The sequence below is a fragment of the Rhinopithecus bieti genome, unplaced genomic scaffold (genome assembly GCF_001698545.2).
Source record: "Rhinopithecus bieti isolate Rb0 unplaced genomic scaffold, ASM169854v2 scaffold_37555, whole genome shotgun sequence".
Lineage (NCBI taxonomy): Eukaryota > Metazoa > Chordata > Mammalia > Primates > Cercopithecidae > Rhinopithecus > Rhinopithecus bieti.
In genome coordinates, this window is record NW_016815947.1 from 1,168,614 (window position 1) to 1,183,716 (window position 15,103).

The 15,103-nt window shown below is 49.9% G+C and overlaps 1 protein-coding gene across 3 annotated transcripts in view; it reads right to left on the minus strand.

Annotated features, from left to right (window-relative positions):
- Positions 1-1,860: 1,860 nt before the first annotated feature.
- The window catches only part of TOP3A (DNA topoisomerase III alpha), a 42,948-nt gene continuing 29,705 nt past the window's right edge, over positions 1,861-15,103 (minus strand). For all 3 annotated transcript variants that reach the window (XM_017854202.1, XM_017854203.1, XM_017854204.1), the window contains 6 exons: positions 14,274-14,387; positions 14,009-14,174; positions 11,575-11,718; positions 9,449-9,571; positions 5,909-6,591; positions 1,861-2,927 (listed from right to left, as the gene is read on the minus strand). In XM_017854202.1, coding sequence (XP_017709691.1) covers positions 2,749-2,927; positions 5,909-6,591; positions 9,449-9,571; positions 11,575-11,718; positions 14,009-14,174; positions 14,274-14,387 — 1,409 coding nt within the window. In that variant the 3' untranslated portion in view covers positions 1,861-2,748. The remainder of the gene's footprint in view (positions 2,928-5,908; positions 6,592-9,448; positions 9,572-11,574; positions 11,719-14,008; positions 14,175-14,273; positions 14,388-15,103) is intronic.

Sequence of the window (15,103 nt, forward strand, 5' to 3'; positions counted from 1 at the left end):
AAAAAAAAAAAAAAAAAAAAAAAAAAAAAAAAAGGGTGAAGAACTTAAATAGACATTCTCCAAATAATGTATACCAATGGCCAGTAAGTAAGCCTATGGAAAGATGATCAGCGTCACTAGTGACTAGGAAAATGCAAATCAAAACCACAATGGGATACCACTTCATACCCACTAGGATGACAATACACTAGGATGGCTATAATACAAGAAAAGGAAAGGAACAAGTGTTCACAAGGATTTGGAGAAGCAGTAACCTTGGTTTGCTGCTGGTGGGTGTAAAATGGTACATCCACTGTGGAAAAGTTTGCAGGTTCCTCAAAAAGTTAAAACATGGAGTTATGGTATGAAACTACAACCCCATTCCTAGGCATATGCCCAAAATAACTGAAAACAGGTCATCAGACACTCATACACCAATGTTCACAACAGTGCCATTCACAATAGCCAAAAGGTGGAAACAACTCAAATGTCCATAAACTGACAAATGGATAAACTCGTGGTATATTCATACAGTGGACTATCAGTTATAATCATTGAGGACCGACACATGCTACAATGTGCATGAGCCTGACAAGTCAAAGAAACCAGACACAGGAGGTCATGTATGGTAGGATTCCATTTTCTGTTTTTTTGAGACAGAGTTTCACTCTTGTTGCCCAGGCTGGAGTGCAATGGCCCAATCTCAGCTCACTGCAACCTCTGCCTCCTGAGTAGCTGGGATTACAGGCGTGAGCCACTACGCCCTGGCTAATTTTTGTATGTTTAGTAGAGATGGGGTTTCATCATATTGGTCAGGCTGGTCTTGAACTCCTGATCTCAGGTGATCTGCCTGCCTTGGCCTCCCAAAATGCTAGGATTACAGGCGTGAGCCACTGTGCCCAGCCTGGTATGATTCCATTTAAACAAAATATTCAGAGTAGGTAAATCCATAGAGACAAAAAGTGGTTGGTGGTTCCCCGGGGCTGGGAGAGGCAAAACCACACATGCAGGGCCACAACCCACACCCACTCAGAGATGCTCCAGGAACAATCTCAGGAATCTGCATTTATAAAAATCCTCTCCAATACTCCACCAGGACACAGAGCCACTGGTCTATGGGGCCAGGAGCCCAAGACCTGAGAACAATTCTAGTTTCTTCAACAACTAGCAACGTGACTGGGCAACTCACACCCACCTCTGCTCATCTTCTAAACTGTAAATCAGAGTCCATATGGCTTGTATTATTCACAAGGTTTTTGTGAAGGCACACGGGGAACATGGCCACCACTGGAAAAAGTGGAAGATGGAAAGTTAGTGATCTGAATCTGAACCTTTCATTGGACATCTTCTCTGCTCTGAGGGACCACCTGTAGGGTGGGAAGAAATTGGGCTCAGTGCTTACCACGTGGAAAGGGAGGAAGGGCTGTCCACATGGGACACGAGGGACAGACATGAGGGACAGAGGCTGGTGAGACCTCCCAGGGTGAGCTCCTTCCAGCACTGGCTGATACCTGTTGCTTCTGCAAATGTTCCCCAGACCCTCTGCACTCTCACAGGTCAGAGTAAAAAAAGGTTGTATTATTTATTTAAAACAAAATGTTTGAGACAGGGTCTTGTTCTGTCACCCAGGCTGGAGTGCAGTGGTGTGATCATGGCTTGCTGCAGCCTCAAACTCTTGGGTTCAAAGGATCCTTCCACTTCAGCCTCCTGAGCAGCTGGGACTAACTAAAGGCGTGTATAACTGTGCTTGGCTTTATCTTTAATAATAGAGACAAGATCTAACTATGTTGCCCAGTCTGGTCTTCAACTCCTGACCTCAAGCAATCCTCCAGCCTTGACTTCCCTAAGTGCTGGATTAGATGTGAGCCTCCACGCCCCGCTGGGGTTGGATTCTTTTATTTTTTTTAATTTAAAATTTTTTTTTGAGACTGAGTCTCGCTCTGTCATCCAGGCTGGAGTCCAGTGATGCAGTATCGGCTAACTGTAACCTCTGCCTCCTGGGTCCAAGCAATTCTCCTGCCTCAGCCTCCTGAGTAGCCGGGTCTACAGGCGCATACCGCCACGCCTGGCTAATTTTTTGTATTTTAGGAGAGACAGGGCTTCACCGTGTTGCCCAGGCTGGTCTCCAACTCCTCAGCTCAGGCAATCCACCCACCTCAGTCTCCCAAAGTGCTGAGATTACAGGCGTGAGCCACTGCACCCAGCCTGGGTTCTTTATTAAGGCAATGAATTCTGGGTGTCCTGGCTTAACTAAAGAGGGAATGAAGCTTCTTCTGTGGGATCAGTGTTACCACAGCCACTTCCTTGTATTACACCGTCCTTCTCAGGACATCTATGAGAGAAGCCCTGGGCAGCCTGGACATGGCCTGCCCCATGAGTGCTGCCGGCTCACTTGGGGCTTTCTGGAGGTGAAGGAAGCAGTCCTGGGAGCTTCTTCCTTTGGCACACAGTGGGCTTCAGCTAGGACTGCACCAATCCTCTGCTAACAGCAACCACCCTCGGGGGGTCCGAGGGAGCAGCTGCATGACTTTTCAGCAGTGGCTATGGTCACTTCTGAGGCTTGGGAAGAGGGCCACTGTCCAACAGAGCTGGCCTGCTCCACAGTGGTCTGGACCTTGTGCCCCTTAACACAAAAAGGCCCGACTCCAAAGGCCAACACTGTCCTCCAAGTTTCCAGGACACTAAATGGCCACTTGGTCCTGGTTAACTCATTTCCCAACACAAAGGAGACAGGTCTGAGAAAGTGGCACGCTCTACCCTACCCTGAGCTCATCTGTTCTGAGGACAAAAGGGACGGGTGTGTCCAGGTTGGTGGCAAAGGCTGCATTTCCGGGGTTTCTTTGCTGTGGACCCCGTGTCTGAGGAACTGGCCCGGGACCTTTTGCTTCTGGCTTCCGACCCCAGGATTCTTACTCTGTCTCCTGTCCAGGACGGGGCTCCAGAAGTCCCTGTGGGGAGAGTCAGGGAAGGACTGAGGTTAGAACTGACACGTAGAAGTAGCAAGTCCTGCCGGGTGCGGTGGCTCAAGCCTGTAATCCCAGCACTTTGGGAGGCCGAGACGGGCGGATCACGAGGTCAGGAGATCGAGACCATCCTGGCTAACACGGCGAAACCCCGTCTCTACTAAAAAAATACAAAATCTAGCCGGGCGAGGTGGTGGGCGCCTGTAGTCCCAGCTACTCCGGAGGCTGAGGCAGGAGAATGGCGTGAACCCGGGAGGCGGAGCTTGCAGTGAGCTGAGAACCGGCCACTGCACTCCAGCCCGGGCGACAGAGCGAGACTCCGTCTCAAAAAAAAAAAAAAAAAAGAAGTAGCAAGTCCTGAACACGGTGGCTCATGCCTCATGCCTGTAATGCCAGCACTTTAGGAAGCCGAGGCAGGAGGATTGCTTGAGCCCAGGAGTTCAAGATCAGCCTGGACAACATGGCGAAACCCTGACTAAAACAATGTAGACGGGCGAATCACGAGGTCAGGAGATCGAGACCATCCTGGCTAACGTGGTGAAACCCCGTCTCTACTTAAAAATACAAAAAACTAGCCGGGCGACGAGGCGGGCGCCTGTAGTCCCAGCTACTCGGGAGGCTGAGGCAGGAGAATGGCGTAAACCCGGGAGGCGGAGCTTGCAGTGAGCTGAGATCTGGCCACTACACTCCAGCCTGGGCGACAGAGCGAAACTCCGTCTCAAAAAATAAATAAATAAATAAATAAAAATAAAAATTAGCCAGGTGTGGTGCATGCCTGTGGTCACAGCTACCTGGGAGGCTGAGGTGGGAGGATGCCTGAGCCTGGGAGGCTGCAGTGAGCTGTGATCACACCACTGCACTCCAGCCTGGGCAACAGAGCAAGACCCTGTCTCAAAAAAAAAAAAAAAAAAAAAACAGTAGCAGCAGACGATATGGACGAATCAACTTTTTTTTTTTTGAGACAGAGTCTGGCTCTGTCGCCCAGGCTAGAGTGCAGTGGCGCAATCTCGGCTCACTGTAAGCTCCGCCTCCCGGGTTCACGCCATTGTCCTGCCTCAGCCTCCCGAGTAGCTGGGGCTACAGGGACCCGCCACCACACCTGGCTAATTTTTTGTATTTTTAGTACAGACCGTATTTCACCGTGTTACCCAGGATGGTCTCGATCTCCTGACTTCATGATCTGCCTGCCTCGGCCTCCCAAAGTGCTTAATTACTGGCGTGAGCCACTGCACCCGGCCGGCTGAATCAACTTTTACACAGCCACATACACCCCACCGGCCAGCCTCCCTTCACACTGTGTCCAACTCTGTAAGGTTGAGGTGCGATATGCCTTCTGCCTTATGTTACCTGACACCTCTCCCTCAAGAATCCTAAGCTCCTGGCGATATCATCCCACATTCGCTTGGTGAGTGGACACTGGCATCACTTCATGCTGAGCTTTTTACAGAGGCAGAAACCCAAGCAAGCTGATCTGTGTGGTAGGGTGGGAAAGACAAGAAGCCTGTGACTAGCAACCTGTGACCCACCTTCATGCAGGAAAGTCCAGCTCTGGATCCCTTCCTGTCCCTCAATGGGCCTTTCCAGACCAGCTGTCCATTTACCCAGGACAGTCAGCCAGCCAGTCTGGGGGTCAGATACCATGTCCTTCCAAGTGGGGAGACAAGAGGCCAGACTGCATCTCACTTCAAATGTGGGCCTCTCATCGCAATGGCCATCTCTGGGCCCCACTGGCACTGGTAGCTAGTTCCAAGTCCCATAGTTTTTACCAAGCCTCTGGGTTCTTTCTGTGCATGCTGGGCTGGTGATACATGCATAAGAATCATAGTTAGTCTGAGACTAAACTTCTTTCTAAAACAGGAACCCTATGAATGTAGGCAGGGACCATCTTGTTGAGCAAACTTGAGGCAGAGAGGCTAAGTCATTTGTTCAAGGTTATACTGCTGAGCTTTGGAACCAGATTCGCACAACTCCAAAGATCCCACTAGGCCTTTGGGTCATTCTTAGCTACTTAATTAAGCTCTGCTGTGCACTGGAGCAGGAGGAACCATTCAAAATGCCTCCACCTACACCACTCAACTTGATGCAATGTCTAGGTGCCACTTCTCATGACACCCAGTTCCCGGACATTGACCCAAGCTGTGTCACCCTGGGCAGGTTCCTAAATATCATCGGGGTTGGTGTCTTCATCTGAACAAATGAGGCTGGGCCGGGCATGGTGGCTCACGCCTGTAATCCCAGCACTTTGGGAGGCCAAGGCAGGCGGATAACCTGAGGTCAGGAGGTTGAGACCAGCCTGACCAACATGGTGAAACCCATGTCTCTACTAAAAATACAAAATTAGCTGTGCGTGGTGGTGCATGCCTGTAATACCAGCTACGTGGGAGGCTGAGGCAGGAGAATCATTTGAACCTGGGAGGTGGAAGTTGCAGTGAGCCAAGATCGCACCATTGCACTCCAGCCTGGGCAACAAGAGCAAAACTCAGTCTCAAAAAAAAAAAAAAATAGAAATGAGGCTGATGCTCATGGTCTGCCAAGGGTCACGACAGCTGCAAGGGCACAAGGCCATTGGGAAGGCCTATGTCCTCATTCTGGTGTCTGTTGCTATGAGACCCTGAGCAACGCCCACTTCATGTGTCTGGGTCTCACCTTTCTCACTTAAAAGTAAAATTGTGATCATAATGCTTACCCGATGAGGATGGAAGATGCATAGGAAGTATACTTAGCATAGTGCCAGGCATAGGGCAAATGACACCATTACTGGTAGCTACCCTTTAATCTGGAATGAGGACTGTACAATCATCACCTTGCTGAAAGTGATCAAGTGAGGAAACAGAGGTGCAAGGCAGCCCAGGTGCCCCTCCCAATCCCACCATGACCCTATCTTGCCTTCTTTCTGCTGTCCCCAGTCTCTGAGGTAGATACCTGAAAACCCAAGGCAGGGATTCCCATGCCCCTCCCTGCCTCACCTGGAGCGGTGTTCTCATCGACCCACTGGAAGAAACCACACTGCTGCTCTCTCGGCTTGGCACACGTGTGGAACTGGCGCCCCTTGTTGGGCCCATCCTTCTGCACAGTCCGTGTGACAGTGGGCTGGCTGCACAGGCAGGATGTGCCAGTACCACTGCCATCACCAGGGTTGCCAAACCCACCCAGGTGGATCCCTGGGCCTGGGGGGCGTCCCAGGGAGCCGCCTAGGGGTCTATATGCCGAGGCGGGAGGCCCTCCTGCTCCCGGATTGGGGCTGTCTGCCCACAGGAAGAAGTTGCAGCTACCCCCGTTACACTTAAAGAATTGCCGGCCCTGGTTGGGGCCCTCCTTACGGACAGTAAGCAGCACAGCCTCCTGGCCACAGTTGCAGGTCACAGAATTGCTTTCACCAGCAGCCGTGGGTGGTGGGAGGGTCCGGGCCAGAGCCTTTGAGGGCCCAGTCTGTCTGCTGTCAGCAGGCTGGGGGTGCTGGCTATTGTCCATCCTGTTCAGGGACTGGCTAGCCTGCAGGTGACCAGAGGGCTGGATAGCCCTGGGGGGGCCCCGTGAAAATCTCAGGTCCAGGATCTCCCTCAGGGTCTCGTCGCATCCACCGATGCAGCAAACAAACTCCAGAGGCATGGTTGGGGGAAGGCTACCGCGCTTAAACTTTAACTTCAACCTAGTGAGGCCAGAAGATGGGAAAAAACATTAACAACCAGGTGCCAGCTTCTCAGTCCACTGAGGGCTGCTTTAGCCCTAGGCCTCTCTCCACCATTCCTTATGCATCAGGAAGCCCACGCAAGTCCCCTGTGAGGCCCTCCGTCAGCCCACCACAAGCCCTTGCCAGTCATCACAGGAGTGGACAGTGGGAAGCAGTGCAGATGAAATCTAAGATGCCAGTAATTCACTAAAATAAAAACACCTCTGAGAAGTTCCATGCCTCTATATCAGCAGTTCTCCAAGTGTGGTTCCAGGGTGCCTGAGCCCTTTCAAGGAGAATGCAAAACTATTTTATAGGCCGGGCATGGTGGCTCATGCCTGTAATCCCAGCACTTTGGGAGGCCGAGGCAGGTGGATCATTTGAGGTCAGGAGTTCGAGACCAGCCTGACCACATGGTGAAACCCTGTCTCTACTAAAAATATAAAAAAAATTAGCTGGGCATGCTGGCGTGTGTCTGTAGTCCCAGCTACTTGAGAGGCTGAGACAGGAGAATCGCTTGAACCTGGGAGGTGGAGGTTGCAGTGAGCTGAGATTGTGCCACGACACTCCAGCCTGGGTGACACAGTGAAGACTCTGTAACACACACAAAAATTTTTATAATAATTCTAAGGCCGGGCATGGTGGCTCACGCCTATAATCCCAGCACTTTGGGAGGCCGAGGTGGGTGGATCACGAGGTCAAGAGATTGAGACCATCCTGACCAACATGGTGAAACCCCATCTCTACTAAAAATACAAAAAGTAGCTGGGCGTGGTGGCACGTGCCTTTGGTCCCAGCTACTCAGGAGGCTGAGGCAGGAGAACCTCTGGAACCTGGGAGTTGGAGGTTGCAGTGAGCTGAGATTGCGCCACTGCACTCCAGCCTGGCAACACAGCAAGACTCTGTCTCAAAAAAAAAAAAAAAAAAAAATTCTGAGAGGTTATGTCTATTTTGCTCTTATTCTTCCATGTGTATACAATGGAGTCTCCCAGAGGTGCCAGCACATGCAATGACTCAGCAGACTGACTGCAGAAGCAGATATGGGAATCCAGCTCTCTTCTATTAAGCCAGACATACAAATTGCAAAATGTAAAACAATGTCATTCATGTCATTATTATTTTGCTTTAGAAAATAAGTATTTTATTACCCCCAAAAACATGGTATTTACGGGAGTATGCAATGCATTTACTAGAAATAAATTATTATAATTTTTAAAATTTTTTTGAGACAGTCTCACTCTGTTGCCCAAGCTGGAGTGCAGTGGCGTGATCTTGGCTCACTGCAACCCTCACCTCCCGGATTCAAGCGATTCTCCTGCCTCAGCCTCCCAAGTAGCTGGGACTACAGGCGCACGCCACCACGCCCAGCTAATTTTTTGTACTTTTAGTAGAGACGGGATTTCACCATGTTGGCCAGGATGGTCTTGATCTCTTGACCTCGTGATCCGCCCGCCTCAGCCTCCCAAAGTGCTGGGATTACAGGCGTGAGCTACTGTGCCTGGCCCAATTATTGAATATTTTAAAAGATGTTTCCACTTTAATTTCACATATGGTACGTACTGATAAACCACCAACAACAAAAGCTCTCTGGGCTCCTCAATGATCTTTCAGAGTGTTAGGGGTCTGGTGACCAAGAGGTTTGAGAACCACTGTCTTGTACTAGGGCTGTGCACTTTCTAGAGGAACTTAAGTAATTTATTTATTCATTTATTTTATTTTATTTTTTGAGACGGAGTCTTGCTCTGTCGCCCAGGCTGCAGTGCAGTGGCGCGATCTCGGCTCACTGTAAGCTCTGCCTCCCAGGTCCATGCCATTCTCCTGTCTCAGCCTCCTGAGTAGCTGAGACTACAGGCATCTGCCACCACGCCTGGCTTTTTGTATTTTTAGTAGAGACGGCGTTTCACCCTATTAGCCAGGATGGTCTCCATCTCCTGACCTCGTGATCCACCCGTCTTGGCCTCCCAAAGTGCTGGGATTTCAGGCCTGAGCCACCGTGCCCAGGCTATTCATTTATTTCTAGAGACAGGTCTGGCTGTTATCCAGGTTGGAGAGCAGTGGTGAAATCATGGCTCACCACAGCCTAGACCTCTGAGATCAAGCGATCCTCCTGCTTCAGCCTCCTGAGCAGCTGGGCCTATAGGCACGTGTCACCACATCTGGCTAATTTAAAAAATTTTTTGGCCAGGCGCAGCGGCTTATACCTATAATCCCAGCATTTTGGGAGGCCGAGGTGAGTGGATCCCTTGAGGCCAGGAGTTCGAGACCAGCCTGGCCAACACAGTGAAACCCTGTCTCTACTAAAAATATAGAAAGTAGCCAGGGATAGTGGTACATGCCTGTAATCCCACCTACTCAGGACGCTGAGGCAGGAGACTCGCTTGAACCCAGAAGGCGGAAGTTGCAGTGAGCCAAGATTGCACCACTGCACTCTGGCCTGGGCAACCGAGCGAGACTCTGTCTTAAAAAAATTTTTTCTTTTAGAGATGGGGTCTTCCTATATAGCCCAAGCTTGGATGTTGTCTTTAATATGCAAATAATTTCCTAAGCCTTGTGTAGCAATGATCTATATGGAGAGGGCAGGGAAAGAGGCCTTCATGGTTCTTTGCCCATGGCCTACTGCAAACAGGGTCATACCTGCCAAAGCAGTGACAGCGTGGAACACAACAGAACCGGATCAGGCCTGCTAACCTGGCTGCTGCAGAACACAGCTACATGCCTGCAGGGCCTGAGTGGAATCCCCGACACTCCTCTCTGGGTTCTGACAGGAGCAAGGGAAAGATGGGCGCCGTGGTGTATACACTGCAGAGGAGGCGCCTGACTCAAGCGCCCAGCTCACCTGTACACAGGATGTGGCTGACAAACTGGACACACACTGCTGTCCCTGCTGGCCTCTAGCACCGAGTCAGGAAGCCACACAGCTGAGCGACACTCCGGGAAACCCATGCAGCTGAGGTAGAACCTGGGGACAAGGTGCCATGTCAGATGGTAGGAGTGCAGGGGACGCTCTCAGCTGTTGGCCATCCGCTGAAGCAGCCTTTTCTCAGCTGACCGAGGACAGCATTCCCTTTTCTGGACGACACTTAACTGGATACACAAGCACTCATATTGAATTGATTGGGGAAAATGAGTCTTCTCACATCCCAAAAGCACAAAGCAGCTATTGCTGACCCTGCTTTCTATTTAGAAAACCGACAACCAACCAAGGTGACGCCAGGGGCTCTGTGCTGTGCACTCACACATTCTTGCCTTTCTGCCTCGTGTCAAGTCTGGGCAGTGTCAGGGAGCCCCTCAGTTTGCATGTGAGTAAACGGTGGCTTGATGTGGGCTGGAAACCTGCCCAGAGACACGAATGCGTGTGGAGACGGGAGCCAGGAATGGAAACCCATCTGTTTGTGACAGAGCCCCATCCACTACCCAATCCATCCCATCCCTGTCTCTCCTGGCCAATGTTTTTCAACACCTTGCAGTCATGAAACGTTAGGGTTTGACTAGCCAATATGCATGTGATTTACAAATTCCTCATGAGTCTGCCTGGGTACACTATGAAGAAAAAAAAGCCCTGAACTCCAACCATTTAAATAAGAAATTTACAATCTCAGAAATGGAAATTATCAGATAAACACCGGAGTGGCAAATCCCACAAGATAATCTCCTGACCTTCTGGAGTAACTGAGAGAAGCATTACAAAAGAATAACAGAAGAACAAAAGAATAATAATTCTCCAATTCAGAGAAGTGGAAAATTCAGAGCTAAAACAAAAGTAGTTATTCTCTGTCCTTATATTCCAAAGAGTACTAATCCAATAACCTACCAATGGTAAGGAAAACCCATCAATGTCATTTATTAAGTGCTGAAATATATGCCCATTCAGTCATTGGGCTAAGCCTAGAGTGGCACTGGCTTCTGTCTGTGAGTGACCTGAGCCCTGACACCTTCTTCCAGGTCTGGCCTGCAGACCTCTTGTTTCTGAGAGCGTGGGTGGCCTTCTCTTCACTTGGGCCAGCCAGGTTAATGATGGCTGGAGGTGAGGAGTCAAGAAACCTCCTTTCTTATTCAGCAGCAAGGACCGCAGCAGCCCCAGGTGGGTCAGGCAGGATGGAGAAAGGCGGTATAAACCCGGTTTCAAACTCTGCCTTTGCTGCCCACCACAGCTGCTTGACTCTAAGCAAGCACCTCAGTCCTCTAAGCTGCATAAAAATCCCTGCCTTGCAGGGTAGTTATGAGAATGGGATGAGGTAATGCTTACAGAGCACCACCCTGCAACATGCCAGTGAGGGACGGCACCTGATGATGGCCACCACCCCTCCAACACGTCTTTCCCTGTGAACTTCCTCCAGTGGCCAGCCACTGGCTTGAACAACCTGATGTGAGGCTAAATTGCCCACTTGTATCTACTATATTTAAAGTAGATTTTCAGGCCCCATTCAGAACTAAAATAGGAGAGAAGAAGAGTAGTATCTGCTGAGTATCTACAACACATCAGGCAATGTGCTATATATATAGTCCTGACCGTTTTCACCAAATCCTCACCCTTAACACAGTCTTGTGAGTACTGACCTTATTTTACAAAAGAAGAAATTGGGGCTCAAAGCAGGTAAGTAACTTGCTTCAGGCCACACCGCTTATATGCAGCAGAAGTGGCATTTGAACCCAGACCTACCTAGATCTGAAGCTCATGCTCTTCCATGTGTTACACATTGGGTATATGATGTCCTATCCACAGGGGACAAAAAACCCCACTATCACTCGGTTGTCCACCTGCTCTGAATTCCCATAGTGCTTTACACCTCAAAGGCCTGATCCCATCCTGCTATGCTTCTAGGTCAACACCTTGCCTGCAGGTTGGCAACCACAGGCCTGCCTTGAAAGATTCCATGGAGTGAAATGGCAGGGCCTTTCGAGCTGTGGCTGACACTGCAGGTGCTGGGGAGCAGAGGTGGGGGCAGAAGGCGACGCACTGACCCGCCGTTCTTCTTGGTCTTGAGGACCATGTCCTTGTCGCACTGTGGGCACTTCCTGATGGGCTCTGGCATGGCTGGGTAGATCTCTTCTTGCTGGGCCAACTCTGTCCCATTCCCAAAGTACTGGGCCAAGGCCTCATCCAATCTGAAGAAAAGGCAAAGACAGACACCCATCAGCCGGCAATCGCTGCAAAAGCACCTACAACACTCTTATGTGCACACAACAGGCGTGACCTTGGGAACCAGCCAGTCAGTGAGCCGCAGGCCTCCTGCAGAGAACAGATGGCAAACAGAGAAGACTAAGCTCACCATGGGCCCTGGTGCCAAACCAACTCCTGGGAGGAGAGTCCAGATACAGGCAGATGCTTCTGCTTGTCACCAGCCCACATTAAAAAGTAAAACTGGGCCGGATGTGGTGGCTCACGCCTGTAATCCCAGCACTCTGGGAGGTCGAGGCGGGTGGATCACCTGAGGTTGGGAGTTCAAGACCAGCCTGACCAACATGGTGAAACCCCATCTCTAGTAAAAATAACAAATTAGCCAGGCGTGGTAGTGCATGCCTGTAATCCAAGCTACTCAGGAGGCTGAGGCAGAATTGCTTGAACCCTGGAAGCAGAGGTTGCGGTGAGCCGAGATCACACCATTGCACCCTAGCCTGGGCAACAAGAGTGAAACTCCGTCTCAAATAAAAAAAAAAAAAAAAACCAGAAACAAACAAAAAAGTAAAACTGCACAGGGTCCATGTACAAACTCCAGGAGTGTCTGTCTGCATTAAGTTTAAACTAGCTCACGCCTGCCTTTTCACAACTAGCATGGGGTAGTCTGAAGAATAGGAAATAACAAACTGTTACTTACTATTACAGTCTCACAACACCCATCAGACACCAGATGTGTGGGAGTTTTCCCCACACACCGAGCAACTCTCCCGCCAGACACCAGTTGGACATCCTCTAATTCAATTCAATTCTGACACTATGCACCTGGAGATCCATCTGACAGTTAAGGGCTCAGTCCCAGAAGACTGCTCCCCCCGATCCCCTCAGATGTCAGTCACAAATCCCATGCTGTGACCTGTGCTTCTGACTGACTGGTTGTAACCTGGGGTTCCCCAAACCCCCTCCTTGGTTTGAATAACTCAACAGAGTGGCTCACAGAGCAAGGAATGTGGGGAAGGAGTAGCTTCCATGCCCTCTCCCAAACACGCACCCTCCCAAACACGCACCCTCCCGGGATCTTTACCTGTTCAGCTATTTGGATGTGCCCCAAACCCAACTGTTTCGGTGTTGTTGTTTTTTTTTTTTTTTTTGAAGTCTCACTCTGTTGCCCAAGCTGGGCTGCACTGGTGTAATCTCGGCTCACTGCAACCTCCACCTTCCAGGTTCAAGCAATTCTCCTGCCTCAGCCTCAAGAGTAGCTGGGACTACAGGTACGCACTACCATGCCCGGCTAATTTTTGTATATATATATATATTTTTTTTTTTTAGCAGAGATGGGGTTTCACTATGTTGGGCAGGCTGGTCTTGAACTCCTGACCTCGTGATCTGCCTGCCTCGGCCTCCCAAAGTGCTGGGATTACAGGCATGAGCCACCGTGCCCAGCCCTTGTTTGGGGATTTTATGGAGGATTTATTACTTAGGTATGATTGACAAATCACTGGCCACGTGTGATCAACTCAACCTCCAGCCCCTCTGCTCTTCCTGAGGTAGGGGTGGGACTCAAAGTACCAACCTTCTAATCACAGGGTTGCTTCTCTGACAGCCAGACCGATCCTGAGGCTACCCAGGAGCCCTCAGCCACTAGTCATCTCATTTGTGTACAACAGACACAGCACTTACAAAATTCCAAGAGAATCAGAAAATGACGTCCAAATATATGTATCTTATTATAAATCATAGTATCATAAGTAGAAAACACATCATTTCTAACAAAATACATACATGCTGCTTGCTAAATATCCACCTCTAAATGCTCCAGAAAATAAATGGATCACACTCCAGCACTTGGGTTTACTGATTTAAAAGACTTTGTTGCCTAACTCAAGATAATTAATTTGTCACGTAATGAAAGCAGAAAAGAAAAAAAAAGATAATTAAAATCAAGAGAATGGTATTTCTAAAGCCAATAGTTCAGAATAACTGGAGGAGACTGTTCCGATTACTGTTTCTATAATGATAAAGCTCTACGGAGAGTTGTAAAGGAACTGGAGAAGAAAGCCCAAAGAAAGGGGTATGTGGAGAACCCCTAGGGCAGGAGGCCAGTGGTGAGGATGAACCTGGGAGGGTTAAGAACTCTGACTGGCCCAGATGCAGTGGCTCACGCCTGTAATCCCTGCACTTTGGGAGGCTGAGGTGGGAAGACCTCTTGAGACCAGGAGTTCAAGACCAGCCTGGGCAACATAGTAAGACCCCATATCTCTATTTCTTTTAAGGACTCACTTCTTTGCTTTAGCCACTGCTTCGATGAAAACCTGCTTGTATTTCTGCACTTGCTGCCTTAGAACCACAAATTTGTCCTTCTTGCCATCACAGATCAGCTTCAGATCAGCTTCCAGCTCAGCCCGTAGGTCAGGCTTAGACATTTCATAGCCCATGGAATCATAACCTGCAGGGAAAGAGTCGAGCTCAGTGAGGGCCCACCTGAGACCCTCAGGGACTTGGGTGACACAACCCACTACCCACTGCAAACTCTGTCCTCCCTTACCTTCCACGAGTCCCATGCCCAGGTGCCCAGGGAGGAACCGCTTGTCTGGGGTGAGTCCCACGTACATCCGGGCTTTGATGGTCTCAATGTGCTCCGCATGAGTGGCATCCGTACCTGGAAGCCATTTGCTGGTTACTCTGAGGTAATACGGATAACAGCTCCACCCGGGTGGCGCATGGGCACCTTGCTCACTCCGGAACCCCTCCTTTGCCTGGACAGCCTATATAGGTAAGATGCCTTCACTTCATTCCCATATAGCTCATTCAAGAAATCACAACGGCAACCTCAACTCTCTTGCTCCCTCACATCCCATTACTCAGAAAAGCTGTCAATTCCAGCTTCAAAGCTCCTTTTAAAAATTCTCCTCTCGGCCGGGTGCGGTGGCTCAAGCCTGTAATCCCAGCACTTTGGGAGGCCGAGACGGGCGGATCACGAGGTCAGGAGATCAAAACCATCCTGGCTAACAAGGTGAAACCCCGTCTCTACTAAAAAAATACAAAAAAAAAAAAACTAGCCGGGCAAGGTAGTGGGCGCCTGTAGTCCCAGCTACTCGGGAGGCTGAGGCAAGAGAATGGCGGGAACCCGGGAGGCGGAGCTTGCAGTGAGCTGAGATCCGGCCACTGCACTCCAGCCTGGACGACAGAGTGAGACTCCGTATCAAAAATAAAAAAAAAACCATCTCTACAAAAAATTAGGTGCATACCTATAGGTAGGGAGGCTGAGGTGCGAGGATTACTTGAGCCCGGGAGGCAGAGAGTGAGGTACACTGAGATTGAGCCACTGCACTCCAGTCTGGGCAACAGAGCGAGACCCTGTCTCAAAAAAAAAAA